The sequence below is a fragment of the Cottoperca gobio genome, chromosome 9 (genome assembly GCF_900634415.1).
Source record: "Cottoperca gobio chromosome 9, fCotGob3.1, whole genome shotgun sequence".
Lineage (NCBI taxonomy): Eukaryota > Metazoa > Chordata > Actinopteri > Perciformes > Bovichtidae > Cottoperca > Cottoperca gobio.
Genome location: NC_041363.1, coordinates 16,757,141 through 16,778,055, shown reverse-complemented (window position 1 = coordinate 16,778,055; position 20,915 = coordinate 16,757,141). Strand labels below are relative to the sequence as shown.

At 40.5% G+C, this 20,915-nt stretch overlaps 1 protein-coding gene across 1 annotated transcript in view; it reads left to right on the top strand.

The window, feature by feature from the left end:
* msh3 (mutS homolog 3 (E. coli)) overlaps window positions 1-20,915 on the top strand; it is a 42,870-nt gene that overhangs the window by 21,248 nt on the left and 707 nt on the right. The window contains exons 14-23 of the mRNA XM_029438786.1: window positions 380-567; window positions 1,653-1,821; window positions 1,994-2,058; window positions 2,468-2,584; window positions 2,851-2,958; window positions 3,986-4,100; window positions 4,842-4,999; window positions 10,203-10,389; window positions 19,191-19,323; window positions 19,488-19,656. Of these exons, the coding sequence (XP_029294646.1) occupies window positions 380-567; window positions 1,653-1,821; window positions 1,994-2,058; window positions 2,468-2,584; window positions 2,851-2,958; window positions 3,986-4,100; window positions 4,842-4,999; window positions 10,203-10,389; window positions 19,191-19,323; window positions 19,488-19,656 (1,409 nt within the window). The remainder of the gene's footprint in view (window positions 1-379; window positions 568-1,652; window positions 1,822-1,993; window positions 2,059-2,467; window positions 2,585-2,850; window positions 2,959-3,985; window positions 4,101-4,841; window positions 5,000-10,202; window positions 10,390-19,190; window positions 19,324-19,487; window positions 19,657-20,915) is intronic.

The following is a 20,915-nucleotide window of genomic DNA, read 5'->3' as shown; positions in this document are numbered from 1 at the left end:
TCTGCGCTTCTAATCCAATACACTTTTTGTCAAATTCAGCGAATATCTCCTCAGCGAGAAATCTAATGTTGTGAAGAAGCACTGACGGGCGTAGAGGGGTGTATCGCTCTTTAAGCTTTGCTGCCATACCCAGCGCTGACTAGATTTAGTGATCTAATCTTTCTGGCTTACAGAATCCCCCAGTAACACAACACAACACACACACACACACAACACACACACAAAGGAACACGGAAAAATAAGTTGCATTTTTGTGGAGAATAAAGACAGTATTTCCTATTTTTGTTTCATTATGTTCTAATCAATTACAACTTCCCTTAGTACCCTAATCACAGATTGCTCAACCATCTAATATTCTGCATGTCTTTGTGTGTTCCAGTCTTCCACGCAGGAGTTTTACCTCATTAGCAGTGGTCTTTCTCGCCTGGGGCTTGAACTGCAGGCCTTGCTCCCAGCTATCCAGTCACAGATCAGCTCTGCGCTTCTCCGCGGCCTCTTGCTGGACACTCCTGACCTGCTGGCTCCAGCACACAGCCACCTCAAGGTGCTTGATGAAAAGGCTGCCAAGTGAGTATCCAGCAGCATGAAAAGAAGTCTTTGAAGGTGAAAGAGGAGGGACTGAGAATTTTGCATGAGAAGCAATACAAAAAAAGTACCTAAAACAAATTAGAACACAGATACAGTATCTCCAGAAAATCAATGGCAATTAGTACAAACACGTTCATTCAGTAGTGATTCATTGTTAAAGCAGTTTTCTCACTGGTGTTGAACAAAGCCTTATAGGTGACTGATCAGAATGTGAAAGTCTTAAGATTTTGTCTGAGTGATCAATATTGTTCATAAGACGTTATCATTTAAATGGGTTTGTTGTATACACTCACTGGAGTCTGATTTACTTAAAGGACACATTATGCTCATTTTTCAGGTTCATACTTGTATTTAGGGTTTCTACTAGAACATGTTTACAAGCTTTAATTTAGAAAATAATATTTTTCTCATACTGTCTGTCTATTTGCAATGATATAAAACAGAGAAAAGCAGCAAGTCACATTTTGAGAGCCAAAACAAGCCATTGTTTGGCATTTTTGCTTGATGAGTGGCCCGATTATTTAACTTAATTAGGGTTTTGTTGCTCAATTAAATGGCAAATTGTATCAGCGGATCAGTGGAGGACTTAGAATAATACAGAATATTGTCTTGTCAGCATTTGTCAAGACTTTATTTAGCATATTTTTACATGCACATAAACCCAAGATCCACCATATATACACATGCACATTTGGAAACCATTGTTTGTTAAAGATATTTCAAATTTCAAATGTATAAATCTCTGTTGATGGAGAAATTCAATTTAATCGCTAATTGCATACAGTCGGATTGCTAAACACTGGTGTGATAAGTCTGGAATTACCACAAAATTAGGCGAAAGATACTGTGGTGGGTAATGCTGCATGCAAGATCAACAGTTGACATGGTGCTCCACAGAGAAGGATCTTTTTAGTGATCCCCCCCAGTTTTTACTGCTGAACAGGAAGGCTGTTGTTTTATGTCTCAGGAACTCTCCGGTATTGTGTGTCTGTCCTAAACATGTGTACTATGATTTGTTACCAGCTGCTGTCACATTTGGACTCTGTGTTTCTGTGTTTGTGGAGGTTGGGAAATAAGACAGAACTGTTCTCAGATCTGTCCGGCTTCCCGGTGCTGCAGGAAAGAAGGGAGCAGATCCAGACTGTCATCAACGAGATTCAAGACCACCGCAAAGAAATCCGGCTGATGCTGAAGGTCCCAGCATTCGACTACAAGACTGTCTCTGGACAGGAGGTTGTGTGTGTGTGTGTGTGTGTGTGTGTGTGTGTGTCAGTGTGTGTGTGTGTGTCAGTGTGTGTGTGTGTGTGTGTGTCAGTGTGTGTCAGTTTTAATCAAAAGTGACGCATTGTTTTGTCCATCTGCTCCTGTCACATTAATCAAAGTCGTCCTCCTCCTCTGCCCTCAGTTTCTCATTGAGGTGAAGAACTCGCTGTCGTCCACTGTTCCACCTGACTGGGTCAAAATCAGCAGGTGAGCTCACAGTTGCATCACACACACACCAGGGAGATATATATATATATATATATATATATATATATATATATATATATATATATATATATATATATATATATATATATATATATATATATATATATATATATATATATATATATATATATATAACATTTAATAATTAGAAATTACATTTTACAGGCAATGATCAAATTACTAAAACGGAAAACAATGATTCTATTGTTGATCTGGTCCTAACCCACTGACAAGTTGCGTCGTTCTAAAGCAGCTGCAGACCCAGCATGTGTTGAAGCTCGGTATATGATGTCATTAAAAAAATAAATAAAGGAAGATTCATGTGACATGGCGTATTTACTGAACACATTCTTTGCGCTGCTCCTCCACTTCCCCCTCTCTTCTGAAGCACCAAGGCAGTCGGCAGGTATCACTCTCCTTTCCTGGTGGAGCACTACAAGAAGCTGCTGCAACTCCGAGAGCAGCTGCTGTTGGACTGCCAGAAGGAGTGGACCAATTTTCTCGAGTATGACACACACACACACACACACACACACACACACACACACACACACACACACACACACACACACACACACACACACAGACAAACAGCTGATCATGAACTGAAATGATAAACTGCTAAAAACTTGTCAGTCTCTGGTTCAGAGAGAGGCCTGCCAGAATGATCCTGTTTTGGTCAAGTGCATCGTCAGTGCTGTCTGCTTAGAACACAGTATGCACTTACCTTAATTTACACTTGAAAACTCTTTCCTCTCTCTCTCTCTGCAGTCAGTTTGGGGAGCACTATCACACCATGAAAAGAGCTATTAGTCACCTAGCAACCATGGATTGTCTCTTTTCATTGGCCGAGGTGGCTAAACAAGGGGACTATTGCAGGTGATGTCCTCTCATGACGACTGTAAATATTGGTGTGTGTGTGCTTTTGTGTGTGCTTGTGTTTGTGTGTGGGACATTGTGTGTGTGTGTGTGTGTGTGTGTGTGTGTGTGTGGGTGTCCTGTGTCGTGTCCTATAGTCTCAGACAGGCTGTGTGTGGGAGTATGCACCAGGCTCAGCAGCGTGCTCAGCCAAAACGCCAACATCTCTCCCACTCACTCTCTCACACATACACACACACACACACACACACACACACACACACACACACACACACACACACACACATATCCATGTCTTCGTACTGCAGTCTTTCTTTTTTGCTGTGTTTGGACATTTAATTCATTCTATCCCCCGGCTGCTCTTTACATCATCGCCATTCACTAATTTCTTCTCCTTTCCTGCTTGTAAATATGTGTTTTCAAAGGAATAGTTCAACATTTTGCAAAATACACTTATTTTCTTTCTTGCCAAAAGTTAGGTGATAATATCAATTCTACTCATGTCTGTACGGTAAATACGAAGCTAAAGCCAGCAGCCGTTTAGCTTAGCATGCAGACTGGAAACGGGGGGGGGGGGGGGGAACAGCTAGCCTGGCTCTGTGCAAAGCTGTGAAGTGCAAAAACAACATGTTGTAGTTTAAAGAGGGGTTACAGTATGTGCCCAGCTATTGTTTTGGCTGGAAGCGGAAAACTCTTGGAAAGTTGGTCAGCGTATTTCCCAAAATATTCCCTAAAGGAAAGCAGGCATTCAGTGTGTGTGTTTGTGTTGGTGTGTTTGTGTTTTAGTATATGTTAGTAGAGCCTGGCCAATAGATCATTAGGCAAATATTACGAGCCAATGACAGGTTTATGACAGATGCATTGTATTGGTGTGTGTTTTGGCAGATCAATACAAGTTTCATTGGCGGCATATTTCACTCATTTTAGCTTTATTTCTTTCTAAAGACAAGTTTATTTTAATGTATGCGTTTTATTTGTATATATTATTTAAAGTTATATCAATGTATGTTACGTTCTCGCTGTTCAGGCCAGAGATGTGTGAAGGTCAGCGTCGGATTATGATCAGGGACGGTCGACATCCTGTCATCGACTTACTGATGGGAGAGCACAACCAGTATGTGCCCAACCTTACCGAACTACAGGTACACGCACACGCACACGCACACGCACACGCACACAAAGCCGTTTGTTTGCTCATTAACTCATTGAAGCAGTTCTGAAACAAAGTTGTAACAGCATATACACTCTATGCACACACACATACAGACTTGCATGGCACCACACACACTTCCTCGCTCAGTGCTGGAGTGGGAGTAGGTTAATTTTGCAACAGAAGCACAAGCCAATGAGAAGACAAGCCAAGCTTTCAATCCACCCACCTCCTCAGCTGTGCAGGACAGCATGCAAATATCTTATTCTGTCTCTGTCACTGTTATTATTCCTCTCCTCTCCTCTCCTCTCCTCCGTCCTACTCTCCTCTCCTCGGTTCTGTTCTCCTCTCCTCTCCCCTCCCCTCCCCTCCTCTCCTCTCCTCTCCTCTCCTCTCCTCTCCTCTCCTCTCCTCTCCTCTCCTCTCCTCTGCCCTACTCTCCTCGGTTCTGTTCTCATCTCCTCTCCCCTCCTCTCCTCTCCTCTGCCCTCCTCTCCTCTCCTCTCCTCCCCTCCTCTCCTCTCCTCTCCTCTCCTCGGTTCTGTTCTCATCTCCTCTCCTCTCCCCTCCTCTCCTCTCCTCTCCTCCGCCCTCCTCTCCTCTGCCCTCCCCTCCTCTCCTCTCCTCTCCTCTCCTCCGCCCTCCCCTCCTCTCCTCTCCTCTCCCCTCCTCTCCTCTGCCCTCCCCTCCTCTCCTCTCCTCTCTTCTCTTCTCCTCTCCTCCTCTGCTACAGGGTGATGGCAGGAGAACGATGATAATCACTGGTCCTAATATGGGGGGTAAGAGCTCTTACATCCGCCAGGTGGCCCTGATCTGTGTTATGGCTCAGATGGGCTCCTACGTCCCTGCCTCTGAGGCCCGCCTGGGCATGCTGGACGGCATTTACACCAGGTATGAACACAAGCACATTGAAATCTACCTGTGTGGTCATTACCATTTTAGAAATGATCGCACACTGCATGTGATAACTTGCTGGAAACTTACTGTCACCATATTTTCATGTTTTGAGATATAACTTGGTGCTTGAAGTTAGATCCCAACATGATATCAGTAGCAATCTCAGGAGAAAAAGGCAACCGCACACTGAATTGATGCTTCCAAAAAATGATGATTGATTTATCTTAATTGTATTAAGTTGTACAATACACCGGAAACAAACATTATTGTATCACATAATGAAAAAAACAAAACACACCAAAATATCAAAATGTATGGTCTCTGTTATTCTGCCTCGGCTGCACGATGTGATTAAACCTAACAGCTTGCAGATGTGTGTAATTTTTTTTTTTGTGTTTAAGCACGTTGTTATGTATCAAACCAATGAGTGTGTATGTATGTGTGTGTGCATTCTTACTTCTATTTAAGGTTATTAGAAGGACGGTTTGGTTTGAGTGGACAGAAGTAAAGAACTGATCATACAATTTGGAGATTTTATAATTGTAGTACATATCATATATTTTGTCATCCTGTAAAATGGAAGAACGAAAATAATCAAAAACTTCAGTTGGTCAAATTAATTGGATTTGTGACAAGGAATCAGTTTACAATGTAAATGTATGTATTTAATATAATCTTTTCTCATTTCACTTCAAAGAAAAAGGCTGTAAATATTACCAGAAATGTTTTAAATACCATCAACAAAACATTCTAGTTCAACTTGCTTTTGAAACTAAATCTGAAAGACATAATCAGATGATGAGAAGCTCATTTGTTCCCCACCTTCCTCCATATTGTTCTTCCCTTTCTATTATCTTAAACCTTTTCTAAGTTTTGCTCATTACAAAAAGTATTTTCATGGTAGACTAAGGTAATTGATGTCTTCTTCCAATTATAAATGATATCTTTGAGTACGGGGGCAGAAAATCTGAGTGAAAATAAGTTTAAATTGATCTGATTTGTTGGGATGTTTTATGCCTTTATATTAGCGAGTTGATCGAAAGATTACAGGAAATAAGGGCAGAGAGAGCTGCAACACAGGCTGAATTTGAACCTGCTTTTAAACATCTGGATATTTGTTGGAAAGAAAACAAACAAATGACTTTTGATTGGGGAGTAATTAGTGTCGGCTTTAGGTCAGGTTAGAGAATGAGGGTACTTGAGTCAGTGAAGGTCTACAAAAGTAAAGCAATAAAGAGTGTGTTTCCACGTGTGTCCCTCAGTTGTTTAGTTAGGTCTCTGATCAGGGTAAGAGGTTAATTAATGTCCACAGAGAAACCACACACACACCCTCACAGTCTCCGTTGTCCTCGCTTCACCTCCTCTGTTACCTCTGTCGTCCTGAGGAAAATCTGTTTTGATAATAATAATAAGTACTCAATCAATTCCTGTGTGTGTGTGTGTGTGATGTATTTTTATGAGCGAGAGGGGAAACAGACATGGAGTGAGAGCTTGTAAGTGGACTAAGCAGACTTAGTGGGTTGGGGGTAATGAGATGGCGCGTAGGTGTCTAATGGGATATCCTGTCTGAACTGATCCACATGATTGATTATCAATGAGGGTAAAGTGAATAATCTGGAGATTGGTTTAAAGCAGCCTCATATGTTTTATTTTCTTGCCCATTTGTGTGTGTGTGTGTGTGTGTGTGTGTGTGTGTGTGTGTGTGTGTGTGTGTGTGTGTGTGTGTGTGTGTGTGTGTGTGTGTGTGTGTGTGTGTGTGTGTGTGTGTGTGTGTGTCAGACGGATGCATATGTGCAGGTATGCAGCTGCTCTGTGTGTGTTTTATTGTCGGTATTGAGTCCTGAAGGTTATAGAGTACCTTCTTCCATGCCTTCGTGGTTGTTATGGAAACAGCAAAAGGAAGCAGACTGTAAACTGAGTTTTGAAAAGGACCTTTAATTGACCATGGACTCGTAGCAGTGATTATACCGTGTGTTAAATCTTTTCACAAGCTCCCCTCCCATCAGAAATTGCAGTGCTTATTCTTTTAATTTTCTGTGGCTAATATCCAGAAAGACCTCACACACGCTGGTCACCTTGGTGGGTGTTGTACAGCGATGTGAAACATGTTGAACATGTGGAAAAATGATACATCCTAAATCTACCAAATAGTTTGACAGAGTTTTTGTAGTGCCGCAGTTTCAGAGTGCCTGTGCCATTCTTTAGGCTGTATGCAAGCAGTATCTAAATGTTTGTGCTTTGTGTCTACCTAATGTAGCTGTAGTCCATATTTGGATCTTCGTTAGCATTAACAAAGTGTTTGCTAGTCCTCTGGTGTCCACATGAAATAATATAAAAAATAAAATGCAGTTATTTTTATCACACAGCATCAAAGACAGAACTAACCAAACATAAACACGACTTGTGAAAAATAAGTAATTTGATTTTGCAAATCAAATAGCCTCAGTACACGCAGTAAACAACAACAACAAAAGTCAATAAAACTTTTTAAAAAAGGCAGAAAGAAAGGCTTAGAAGGTGAAATCCACCATGAAATGATCAAACACTATTAAAGGTTTTCCATGATGTTCCCACCGCATGTTCTCACTCAATGTTGTATATGTATTTTTGAAAAGAAACTACCATGAAGTTTAATTGAGGTTTAAAAGGCATCAATGGTAAACATGCATATGAAACTGCAAAAGTTTATTTGCAAAATGTAACAATTGCACTTGAAGTTTTCTCCTCTGTCAGGACCCTCAGTGGGTGATATATGATGAAATGCAACAGGTTGAGAGGCAGTGAGTTCAGGTGACATCGAGAAGCCAACAATAAGCAGCATCCGTATTGTCACTTATTGATCATTGCAGGTTCTGTCATGTTTTTAATAGTGTGTTTTACATTAAGGTTGGTTTTCTGCCAAGAAACAAGATGCTTTGATCGATTCTATTGGAGCGATCTGAAAGCAACAAGGGAACAATGACTGTTAGAAAAACAATGGAAATGTAACTAAACATGTTTTCTGGAGAGGTGTGATAAATGGACTTCTATTTTCAGAAGCAGTTTATTTGGCGGGAAGGAGGGACTCGATGCAGAGCAGCAGGACACCCAGCTGGTGGAGCGAGTCTGTGCTTTTGCTGTGCATCCGCTCATCAGTGGACAGACGGAGTGTGTGAACAGAGCTTTTTATCTGATCCTGCCCGTCCTTTCTGCAACGCAGTATAGATCTGATTGTCTCACGCACACGCACACACGCCCTCAAATTGGCTAATTAAATGCAGACACCATGTCTGCCACGCCCCTCTCCTATATGGCTTGTGAGGTTACCATGGTAATGTGCTGTTGGTGGTTCATTTGTACTATGGCACTATGTGGAAGGACAATCGGGACAGGAAAATACAGATTTAGAGGTGAGAAAAGCTGACTGGCAGATAAATGTGGCATCTGTGATCCAGCTGGAGTCCCTGCTCTGTCTGTCAGTCTGTATCTGTGCGTCAGAGGAGCTCTCAAACTGGCTTTGAGGCTTGTGAAGAACTTGTTGATATTGTATCTCTGTAAATGTCTACTGACATGGACTCGACAGGTGGCAACACCAACAGTGTTTAATGTAGTTCCACATTTGATTTACTGTCATTGGCCTTAAATTCCTCCTCAGGCGACAGTTTAACATCAATCATAACTGTAATCGTGTTGTTTCTCATTACACACTCGGCCTCATGCGAGAACGTTTTTGCTTTCTTGTGTAGGGTGTTGTATCAGCAGATTATACCTCCGGACTGAGATTTAGACTTCCAAAGGTCGGGTCTAATGGGCCGAATAACAATTATCTTCTAAAACTACAAAAATAGTTGAATGCTAATGATGACCCAACTGATTATTAGTTTTCTATTTAACTATTGGGCGCTGATGAGGGTTGGTTTTAGCGATGGCATACTCAGAACAAGGGATGATGGTATCCGATTCTTCTGTGGCACCCTCCTCAGTTAAAAAATAAAGCGAGAATCAGCCGCACTTAAGGTTTTGCTTCCAAATTATGAATTGTCAGGAACATACACACAAAATAACATTTACAAATCTGCATTTGTTTTGTGTGAGCTGCTGCGGTCAATACAAAACCGAGTGAATTAATAATTGATGGTGCATCAAGTTTTTCCTTTTATGTGTTGGGCTATGTGAGTGTTGCAGAAAGGGTTTTGAACATTTTCATTCTGGGATGCTTTAGAGTGAATGAGGATAAATCCTGAATAATTGGAAAATAAAACGTAGAGGAATTTTGGAAATGGCTGGATGTTCAACTCAATTAACCAGAGACGGAAACAAAAACAAGAGACATTTTTACCCTTTCAGAAGTCACAATGTTAATAATCGAACAAGGTCTTTTCAAAAGAGCGTAATGTTGAGGGCTAGAGTTCAGACTGACGCGTATGATGCATGACGAGGAGTGAGAACGAGACTTGATCCTGATTTTTCTTTTGTTCGGTTTAAAAAAAGAACCTCAGGGTGTTATAGTTACTCTCTCACTTTCTTCACACCCCTCCTTTTCCATTTCACTTTTCTTAGAATGTAGTTTTGGAAGAAGAGGAGGAGGACGAGCAGGTTCACATATTGAAAAATGCTCAATTTGTCTGTGGGTGGTTTGGGTTTCTGGAGGAACAACAGAATTATTTCAGTGGCTTCAACTTTGACAACAAACATTTTAATAACTAGAAGAATCCAAACGTCAGATGACATTTTATAATCGAAGCATTGCCATGTATTCAAAATGATAACATGATCATGTCCTTATAGCACTTTCGTGTGTACAGACGAAAGTGTTTCAGTAATTACCAAAATGTTTATTTCTTCAAGACTAATGCACTTTTGCATTACTCATTTAATTTCTATCTTATTGCTTACAACTTGTACTGATGTTTTAAAGTGTAAATGTTATTTTCATTGACGAGTTCATCAAATGGTTAGATGGTTATATAAAACCTAAAACGAAATAAACTTTTCCAACTGTTGAATGCAACAAATGATTGTATTAAGGCCAACGGTAAACTTGAATTGTATTTCTTGAAGGAGTCCTACTTTCAATCTAACCCTGAAAACAGACTACACAATGAGTCACATTCACCCTCTCAAAAAACAAAAAGCATTGTGTAACCTGATCTCAGCATAACTCTTTCTCACCCTTTTACTTTTGACCTCTGACATTTTTTCTTTGTCTGATTATCAGGATGGGGGCTTCAGACAACATCTACAAAGGGCGCAGTACGTTCATGGAAGAGCTGACTGAAGCCTCGGAGATCATGTCACGCGCAACCGACCGTTCATTGATCATCCTTGATGAACTGGGACGGGGCACGAGCACCCATGATGGGATTGCCATCGCCTATGCCACCCTGGAGTACTTCATCAGAGATGTAAGTTTGTGTTTGTTAGTTTACGAATGGTCTCTCTGTACTAATGACATGGGAATTAGACAGATAAAGATTTAAAGATGGAAAGAAAAAGGGATGAAAAGCATAGGGAAGTCCTGATTGGACATTGAACAGTGTGGCTGTCAAAATCCCAATTAAGGTGAAATGCAGCCTGTTGTCATCCAAACACATTCATCTTGTTGCTGCTTTGTTGCATCTTGAAGACAGTCCAATTAACCATTAAGCTAATGGTCTAAAGAGGTGCGTGTATGTGTGTCCATGCAAGTGTTTGATTGTATGTACTTGTGTGATCTGCAGACTGCAGTGATTGTGTGTTTTGCAGAGAGAAAGACGAGGCTCCAGAGAGGCCTTTAGCAGCAGAGCAGCTCTTGAAAACTGAGCAGAACTGTGGACAGGCTTGATCTATAATGTCAATATTCTGTGAGATAGCCAGCTGCAATGGAAAAGCAGAGAGAGAGAGAGTGATCCCTAGGTACCTAGTTGTTCAAGAGATGCAAGTTGTATTACGGCATGCCTCATTTAATTCTCATGAAACATTCACTTAATAAAGGCAGATGACAGGTTTCCCAACGTCCATCTTAGCAATCTTAATGGTGTGTGTGTGTGTGTGTGTGTGTGTGTGTGTGTGTGTGTGTGTCCATTTTGACAGAACAGATGAGTAGTACCCTGAGAGAACGAGAGAGGAGGGTTTGTGTCAGTGAAGGAGATTATCAATACCGACATTGGCAAGTGAATCGTTGCAGAAGAAGTTAGAGTACTTGTTTGTACCAATTTGTGTTGAACAAACGGATCAATACTGCAATAGAGAACTGTTTTCCACAGTTTGACACGGGCTGCGTGTTTGAGTTTGTGGCATCAGTTAGGGCACACCGCTAATGAACGGCGGTGTGCCCTAATTGATGCCACAACTTCAAACACGCAGCCCGTGTCAAACTGTATAAGTGACTTCTCAGCTGTTCACACCTGTATATTATAAACTAAAGAAACATTAGGTGTCCTGTTGGTCTTCGTTACATATTTTCTAATTAGCCTGTCGCATTTGGATTGGAAGTTGTACCGGATGTTAGATATTATGTCTAATGGTGTGAATGAACGTTATTTATTTATATGTGCAACACATTCGGCCGACTCATCAGTTTTGAGCGGTACAATGGTCTAGTGTTCATGGTGCGTGTGGTATTAGTGCCCTCCAGGCTGTAGCTTCTCTGGGGAAAAAGGATTTATCAACTCAGATGGTCCACATTGACCTTAGGGAACATGATTTAATCCCGCACATGAGGAACTTTGTTTTGCTGGCTATAGCGGATAAGCACAACAACAGCTGTTTAGCTGACAGCTGATGAACTACACAAAACACTGATTCTCAATTTGGGGGCCTCCTGGTGGTTATGAAAGGATGAGCCCCAGGGTGCAGCTCCCACTTCAGTCCACAGTGACGGATACCATTGATGGGTTTCTGGAGTTTTACCACTTAAGTATACTTACTCCACTGCTGCCTTCTGGGTAATCTTACAAGCTGTATCCAATCTATGAGAGCTCTTATTTAGGTATTTGTTTATTTTCTGTTTTCCAAGGCCTTACTCAAAAAGCTCCAAATTGCCCCGAGTTACCCTTGTTCAAATATAGATGAATAAATATTTATTTTTTGAAAAACTCCTTCCCGTTTCCATGTTTATCCAGTTCCACATTAGTCTTTGGACAGAATCTCGGGGTTATGTAATCCTGCTAGAAAACATAGAATTAAAATGTGTAAGTAGCAGCTAATGCAGCAGGCAGCTGCTGTTGGCAGGAGAAGGGGGCTCTCGAACTACTGTTGTATAACAGAATTGATTTGTTAGAATAGCCTTGCTATTAAAGGAAAGCAAGAAGTTATGCTTTACAGCGAAAGGCCTCCTCAGTACAAACAGACCTGCAGAGTCTTTCATTCCTCATCCTCCTCATCCTCCTCATCCTCCTCGTCACCAGACTCAACTGTTCACGTCAAAAGTCAGACTACTCCTCTTTTACTTGGTTGTTATAGAAACACACCTTTGCCTGTCCCCCAGCACTCACCTGAGAGGTAGTTAAGAATGTAGATGGGTTTCATAACACCACTCAATAAAAGAGACAGCCTTGACACAGGAAGAGAAAAAGAAACAGAAAAGCAGAGGAGAGACGATCACGAAAACTAGGAGTCGCTTCTGCCAGAAGAGGCTGGTTTTTATGGTGAAATCACGAGCAGCACACGGTTGGTTGGTTCAGTACATGTTCCTTTCTAGCTGTGATGTTACCTCATACTCTCCTCTTCTTTAGCCATTACTCACTCTCACTTGGACTCACTTTTATTCACGCCAACAGCAGGTCCTCATCACTACACATCGCTCTCCACTCGTACCATGACTCAGGCTTGCACTAACGTTGTAACACTGCGCTGTAGAAACAGGCAGAATCCGGCCCAGCTTTACACTTGGAGTCACAGGAGAACTAGAACCCACTAAAACGTACTGTAGGTACCTAGTTGTTCAAGGGATGCATGTTGTATTGCGGCATGCCTCATTTAATTCTAATGACAGTTGTGTGCCCTAATTGATGCCACAACTTCAAACATGCAGCCCGTGTCAAACTGTAATAATGAGTTCTCAGCTGTGTAATATAAACTAAAGTGTCCTGTTCGTCTTTGTTAGACATTTTCTAATTCGCCTGTCACATTTGGATTAGGAGTTGTACCGGCTATTATATATGATGTCAAATAGTGTGAATGCACATTATTAATTTATAGACAGAGTTTGTTTTTCTTTGTGTGCAACACATTCAGCCGACTTGTCAGTTAGACTCACAGGAGAACTAGAACTCACTAAAACTTACTTTTGGTTGCACACTAATGGGAACATTTTCAGTAGGATGTATCGCTCCGCGTGGGCGTAAATGGTCTGATGTGCTCACGCTGATGCACAAAGCTCCTACGAAGACCCACATGTGCTCCACTGCACCGCGCTGCTCTGTTTCTGTACTGTATACTGCACATGGAGAAGATGCCAGTCAGTTTTTCTCTCAACTCACTGTGATTGCATTCCTTTGTCCTTTTCAAACTCTTGCAAGTTTGATTGTGAGAATTGTATTCAGAGCTTCATTGCATGCCATACATGGTTTAGAGCAGTGGTTCCTAACATGTGGGTGAGGACATCAGACAGGGATATCAACTCAGGATACAAATCGGAAGGGTTGCAAGATGATATAAGAAATATCTATTCTGTTCTATGTGTACTTTCTCTGATATAACTCCACTTTTTTCTTTTTTTTGTCGAATACAGGATACTTTCATCCCTTTCATTTTTAGTGTCTAAAAATCCTAAATATGGAAAATGTAAACTTCTCACAAGCTCTCGTCCACACTAAGCTTTGATGAGGGGTCACAAGTAGATTTCACTTTAAGGTTTGAGTTAGAGTTGCTTTTTCACAAGTGACTAGTTTACATGCTAATTTTAAAATAACAAAAAGCTAAATTGTCCTCCATACGGTCTGTTCACCCGATTTAACCAAAGCCCGCTTAAACGTGGTTTACCAATACACCGGACTACAAACTGAAACCAGAACGCTTCCGGTACTAAAATCTTGTCCCGTTGCCTACAGATTCTGCATTTATATGAACATGACATCTGTTTAGAGATAAGATGAAAAATACAACATAACATTGTCTAATAACTGAAATGCCCTGAGACACTGTAATGTACTATACTCTGTTGAACTCAGGTAATAAGGTCCATTAACAAGATTTCTATTGTTGATCGTTCATTATCCAATTGTTCATTTATCTACATTATATGGCTGAATGATTTCAGTGGTTATTCTCATATACCTGTCATTCAGGGTTATTTTCTAACTGTAATTATTGGTAAATTAAACTATTCTTATGTGATATTGGTACTAATAGAAGTCAACTTTGGGGTTTGGTGATTATTTTTAGGATTGATTGATTAAAACTTTTGTCTAAAACAATGTCAAATAGTAACAATTCCCAATGTCATCAAACTGCTCATCCTCTCCAAACCAACAGTTTACCGCCCAAAGATCACATTTTCAATCATCGTCAGTTTATCCTTACATTTTGAGGAGCTGAAAGTAGCGAAGGTTCAGCATATTCCTTTAACAATAATTTATTAAATTAATAGATTATCAGAATGGTTGCCCTGTGTAGCTTTAGATAGATTACTGAACTGCATCATTTTACCATAATACTTTATTAATTATAATTATTAATGTAGCCTCAATAAATAAAAGGTTGCATGAGTTCATTTGGTCCATTCTTACAGCTATATCACAAGTAATACAACATTTAATATAATCTTTTTTACTTGCACTGTCATGCCGTTTGGTCAACTTGCCTTAACATGTTTTAATCGGCCAGCCATTTAACAATCCAAGTCATAAATGTATAATATATAGAAGTAATTAGGGTGATTGATAAGCCAAGATTTAGGTTTGTTATGCTTATGCACCCCCCTCATTTTTAAACTCGTTGTCTTAAGGCTCAACTGACGATGACTCGAGAGACATCACTTGAGCCGGTTAGCATCTGATATCGTGACAACCCTAATACAAACTCTTACATTTCATAAATGAATGGATGCTAAATTAATGTTTCTCATTCACCCTTACCAGAAAAAAGCACAAATTCTGCACCAAGAATCTTTAAGCTTTTTTATTTGTTTCTAAAAAGTGTTTAATTGTTTCTAACTACAGATGTGAAAGCACCCTAAAGCCAGTGCTTAAAGTCAATTTAAGCATCTTAAACAGTCCTTATTCTTATACCCTGGATGTATTTCTATTTAAACAAAAGACTAAATATAATCTAAAGGGAAGTTCGTCCCCTATGCACCTGTCACTAACCCTCATTCGAATAATTTAAGCCAATTAGAAAACAAGATTGACTAAAGTCAGAGGACACACACACACACACACACACACACACACACACACACACACACACACACACACACACACAGCAGCGTATTTCACTTTCAAATATGGTTTTCTATCTCTGTAAATTTGTACACAGCATCTCCTCGCTCTAAAACAGAGCCTGCTGGGAGCTGAGTGCTGCTTAGCCTCCACCTAAGTAATCCTCACCATATGAAATATCTGACAACACACACACACTCTCTCTCTCTCACTCTCACTCTCACTCTCACTCTCACTCTCTCACTCTCACTCTCACTCTCACACACACAGCACCTCAGTGAGTGCCTTGTTAGTTGTGAGGTGAGAGCACGAATTGGAATTGGATTTGTGTCTAAAGGCCCTGTCACACAGTTCCGTATGGCAGAAACGTATGCTAGCGCATATGAAAATTAGCATATACAACGTATATAAACGTACACAGAGCCTATCGATAGCGTATCACGTATTTATACAAAATGTATCAGAGCGAATGGCCAACAGATGCATAACGCATTCCTGGTGTATACGGAATATCGGCAATACGCTGGTGTACGTTGTTGAGGCCGTGAAACGTTTTTCAGCATGTTACAAAACGTTTTCATATGCGCCAGCATACGTTTCTGCCATACGGAACTGTGTGACAGGGCCTTAATAGGATAGATTCCTCTGGATCAGATTCCTCTGGATCAGATTACTTCAATAACAGATCTCTACAGGTGTACAGTGAAACAGACACCAATTTGGAGCTCCTATTTAGAGGCGTATAGGAGAAGAAGAGGTGCGCAAAGTGACACAATGCAGTGAAAGTGTTATCCGGGAGCATGTGGCCAAACAGCAGTCTGTCAGGGATGCTGTTTTATTTGATCCTTGGTGTCAAATGAGCTGAACACACAGCCTGTCCCTTCTGGACTCATCTTCCTTAATATTTCTGTTTATGAATATACTGCAAATGTTAGCTTATATTAGGAGTTGATGTTTATAGATGATCCTCTTTTTCAATTCCCAGACTACAACTATTCATAATCAGCCTCCCCTCGTGTTTTTTTTCTATCTTCCAATTAAATATTTTTGTCTATATCGTAGTCATAAAGATCATACACACTTATTCATCATCATATTTCTGATCTTCAGCAGTGTTTCTTCTAGGGCCGCAACTGTTTTTAATTGTTCTTTTAACTTTCAATTAACTTAAAGCTAAACTAATTTTTAAATACACATTGGATCATATGATGAGGTGTTGCTTGTAGTGGCAAACCCACAGATAATTATCAAATGACTCTTCAGTTCCCCACCAGTCTATACAGCGTTTTAGTTTCTTTCAGCTCATTGTTTTGATTTTTCTTGCCTGCAACGTTATTGTTTTAGTTCCCTCGCAGCTCTCATCAGTGTTGTTTTCGTGCAGAAGCAGGCAGCTGTGTTAAGTGAAAAAGCTCTGCTAAACCAACTGTGTTGCATACAAATTAGCAGACACAGTTGGTGCCCTGCTGGTGCACATAGTGGAGCGTTCAGCAGCTACAGAGCCAGATATTTCTCAGGAGTTGCTCAAGAGTCATTTTCAAATGAACGCTAGTGTTGCTTCATATCTGTGGAAATAAGTCACTGCATGCGAACACGTTCACCACAACAACTTTACAAGGTGTTTTCAGCTTGTTCTGCCGCCCCCAAGTAACAAAAGGTCAAAACCTTAAAACTGCCTATTCGATCCAACCAGCTACATAAATATGGATGAGCATCTTGCTTTAAATGATTATTTGATTATTGAAATAGCCTGTGATGAATTTTCTGGTAACCGACTAATCAATTAATTAACTAATTGTATCAGCACTGATTTCATCAGATCGTCCAGCTCTGCAGAGCACAGCTGTCAGTTTACCCTGAGGTGGTCTGGTAATGAGCTGCCATTAGAACCTAATCAGACCATTAGTAAGGCTGCTGCCACCCTGTGACACGTTCCGTTTGTTTTTACCTTTCAGTGTAGGTGGACAGGAATGATTAAAGTAGCTTGCTTGTTTGTGTGTGTGTTTGTGCAGTTCTGTGTGTCTTTGTTCGAAGCATGTGGGAGTCACTATGTACGTGTCTTTCAGAGGGAGGTATTACTAGTGACGTGTGACCTTTCTTAGGCCGAGCAGTTAGTGGGCAGATCCTGGAGCCAGCCGAGTCCTGCAGCCGCCTGTCTGCTGGGATGATGCAAGACTCAGGCCTGCTTCACCAGGAGAGCTCATACACTATTTATCATTTACTGTCATCATCAGACTCAATGATTATTGATTCTAACATTTTTGGGATATTTAATCCAGCATCAGTGTTTCAACTGTTTGTTTTTCACATTGTCCAGAAAGTATTTTGTGTTAATGCGTCCTCCCTAATGCCACTCACATGTGAATGTGCTGTAAGTAAGCAGGGAAAGGAAATGCATTTGTTTTAGTGAAGAGCTCTAAGCAGCTGTCCTGAGAGTGCAGCGCTGAGAGGAAAAATGTTTGCATGCATTTGAGAGAAAGGTTGAGTGAGTGCCACACCCGCTTTTTGTGATTTTCACGTCTTGACCTTGATGCCAGAGTTCGATCATGTCGATTTTTGGGTGGCCTGACAGATTAGGGAAGAGCGGGATGAGTTGAAGTGCTTTCACTTTGCTCAGTCTCTCTCCAGAGCCTTAAAAAAGCTGGAATGATTGACTGCACACATCTTTAACAGAAAGAAACTACAAAAGACTGGGAAAAAGAGACACAATGCTGTATGTATGGGTTTGTACTGGAGGCAATATTCACAAAGCAAGTCTTCGTGTAATATTAGCTCAAAACACTGCAGAGTACAAAGGCGGTTAAGTAACAATGTGCCAAAGAACGGTAGATGTAGATGCTCTGCTCTTCGTGTTTCAACTACAACTTTTGCTTAGTTGTGGTAACACAGACAGTGTTACATAATGCAACATTTGTTATGATGCCTACCATTTGGTAGATGTATCACTTTATCTCTCTTTGTCTTTTGTCTTTCTGTTCTCTTTTTTTGTCTAAGAAATGGTCAAATAAATAATATGATTAATATTCACTGAGGTCAAAAGACAAAGAAAAACATTTAGTAGAATAGAATCAAGATACCAGTTTTAATTCAGCATATTAATCGTATAGTTGTAGTAAGGGCGAAGATGCATATAAGGGCTTACAAAACCTTTCTGTGTTTTTTTTATGAAGGGTTGGTAAATTGAGTTTGCTATGGGGAATATGTTGCATTGCAGATTAGTTTGTCTTTTTATGTTTTAAAGATGATTTTTTTTTGGGCCATTTCTTTTAATTTGACAGTGTAGAGACGTACTGGAAATGGGATTGCATCTATCATTATTCAATCAACATGACCTCTCTTACACCTGATAATAAAATGTGATGTGCATCTGGGTAACTGCAATATTTACTTCAGTTTTTATGTGATTATCTTGTCTACCTTCTGTACTCAGATCTCATTTTTCACAGGCACTCTGCGAAGCTGGTGAGTTGGTGGGAAGGTGGTAGTTATATTGTCAGTAAAACAAAAACATAGCAGATGGAGGGTCATCACACGTGACATTACTGTTCAGCCCGTACTTACTTTTCTTACTGTTGGCTGCCGTCTTCGATTGTCGGAAACAACAATAACATAAACGCTCCTCTGGACGGCCGGTATAGAGCAGTGACTGCAGTGCTTGTTTATACCCCACTTCTTTTCTTATCCAATGTGAGCACAATGTACAGATTGCATTTATAGCTGACTGATCCTGTTCATGCCATTTTCCAGATCCTTAACATCCAGAGAAGTCTAGTATACGGGGTCTCTGGCAGCTTTTCAGCCTTTTAGACCTGACATGTTAACACTGCCCTCTCTTCTCCTTTTCTTAGGTAAAATCCCTCACCCTGTTTGTGACCCATTACCCTCCTCTGTGTGAGTTGGAGCGGGTATATCCTGAACATGTGTCTAACTTCCACATGGCTTTCCTACTCAATGAACCTGACATTGCCACTGACACTGACGGTATGTGTGTGTGCGCATATGAAAATGATTTCAAAGTTTTTGTAATGGGAATTCTAGGCTTTGAATGTTGCCTTGCAGTTACATTTAGAAAATCTCACTTTTCTAGATTATTATCACTTGGCACTTGCAGATTTTAACGTATGCGTGTGTGTGTATGCTGACAGACGGAGAGGTTCAGCCAGAGTTCATCACCTTCCTCTACCAGTTAACTGAAGGCGCTGCAGGGCGGAGCTACGGCCTGAATGTGGCCCGATTGGCTGACATCCCAGACCCTATATTACGCACTGCTGCACGCAAAGCCCGAGAGCTGGAGAGTGTGGTCGACGCCAGGAGGTACAGTGAACATATTCACCCAGACTATTTCTTAAAGGGGGACTCCACTAATTTTACATAACAATATAATTTTGCTATTCATAGGGACTACAACTCAGCCTGTGAAAACATTTGCATCATATGTTTTGTGGCTCTTGAGACTAAAGTAATTATAACAGAAAACTGTGAAAGTGTTTACCTGGCAGGTGGGTCTTGGTGGGCGTTAAGACTGTAAACAACCCTGCATTAAACAACACAAGGGATTTCACAACTCCGGAAAGTTATCATGAAGGCAGTTATTTTCTTCTTCGTCCTGATGCATTCATAGTAAACAGCAGAACACAGTGCTGTGTTGTTTTATTGTTAAACCCCTGTACTGGTGCCCCTGCTGATTTGACAAACTGAGTATTTCACAGGGCTAAAGTTGGTCTGAACGCATTTTAACATATAAACACTATCAAGGAACTAAAACTTGAATCAGCTCCATCGACATTAAACTTCATGTTTATTTAACTTCTATCTTTTAAATGTACTAGAATTCATTCTTATGTAAACACAGACCAAAACCAGACGTGGTACAGATCACTTGTGCAGCTCAGACTTATACGTACAAGGTTATTAATAGGATGATTTCCAGTATGGAATTCCTCGACTGCTGCAAAACTTTGGCCCCTTTTTTAATCTGAGAGATGCAAAACAAGTTTTAGATGAGTCTAGTTAACTTTAAAAAATGTTTTTGTGTCAACTTCATTTTAGATGTTTTAAAAGACTTCTCATGACATTTTAAAGAGATGCAGCTTTAACAACCTCTGTACAGTTCAGCACCAAACAGCCAAAAAGGCTCAGACATGTAGTGTGGGTTGCCAATATCTTCTTGTTTTTTGCCGTGGTTGTAGTGCAATTTTCCTTTAGCAGAAACAGGATTTAAAATTAATGTTCTAATCCAATTGTAATTTTATTCAATGTGCTGAAGTAGCTAATTAAAAGCAAATTGAGTCAACGTTGTCACACTTGGACCATGGCACATTTCTTCCCAGGGGGTCCAAATTTTATTTTCCCTTTGCTAATTTAATATGGCAAATTCTTAGTCGTTTGCTGTCCGCGTATTTCACTTTCAAATATGGTTTTCTATCTCTACACATTTCTATTTGTACACAGCATCTCCTCGCTCTAACACAGAGCCTGCTGGGAGCTGAGTGCTGCTTAGCCTCCACCTAAGTAATCCTCACCATATTATCTGACAACACACACACACACACACACACACACACACACACACA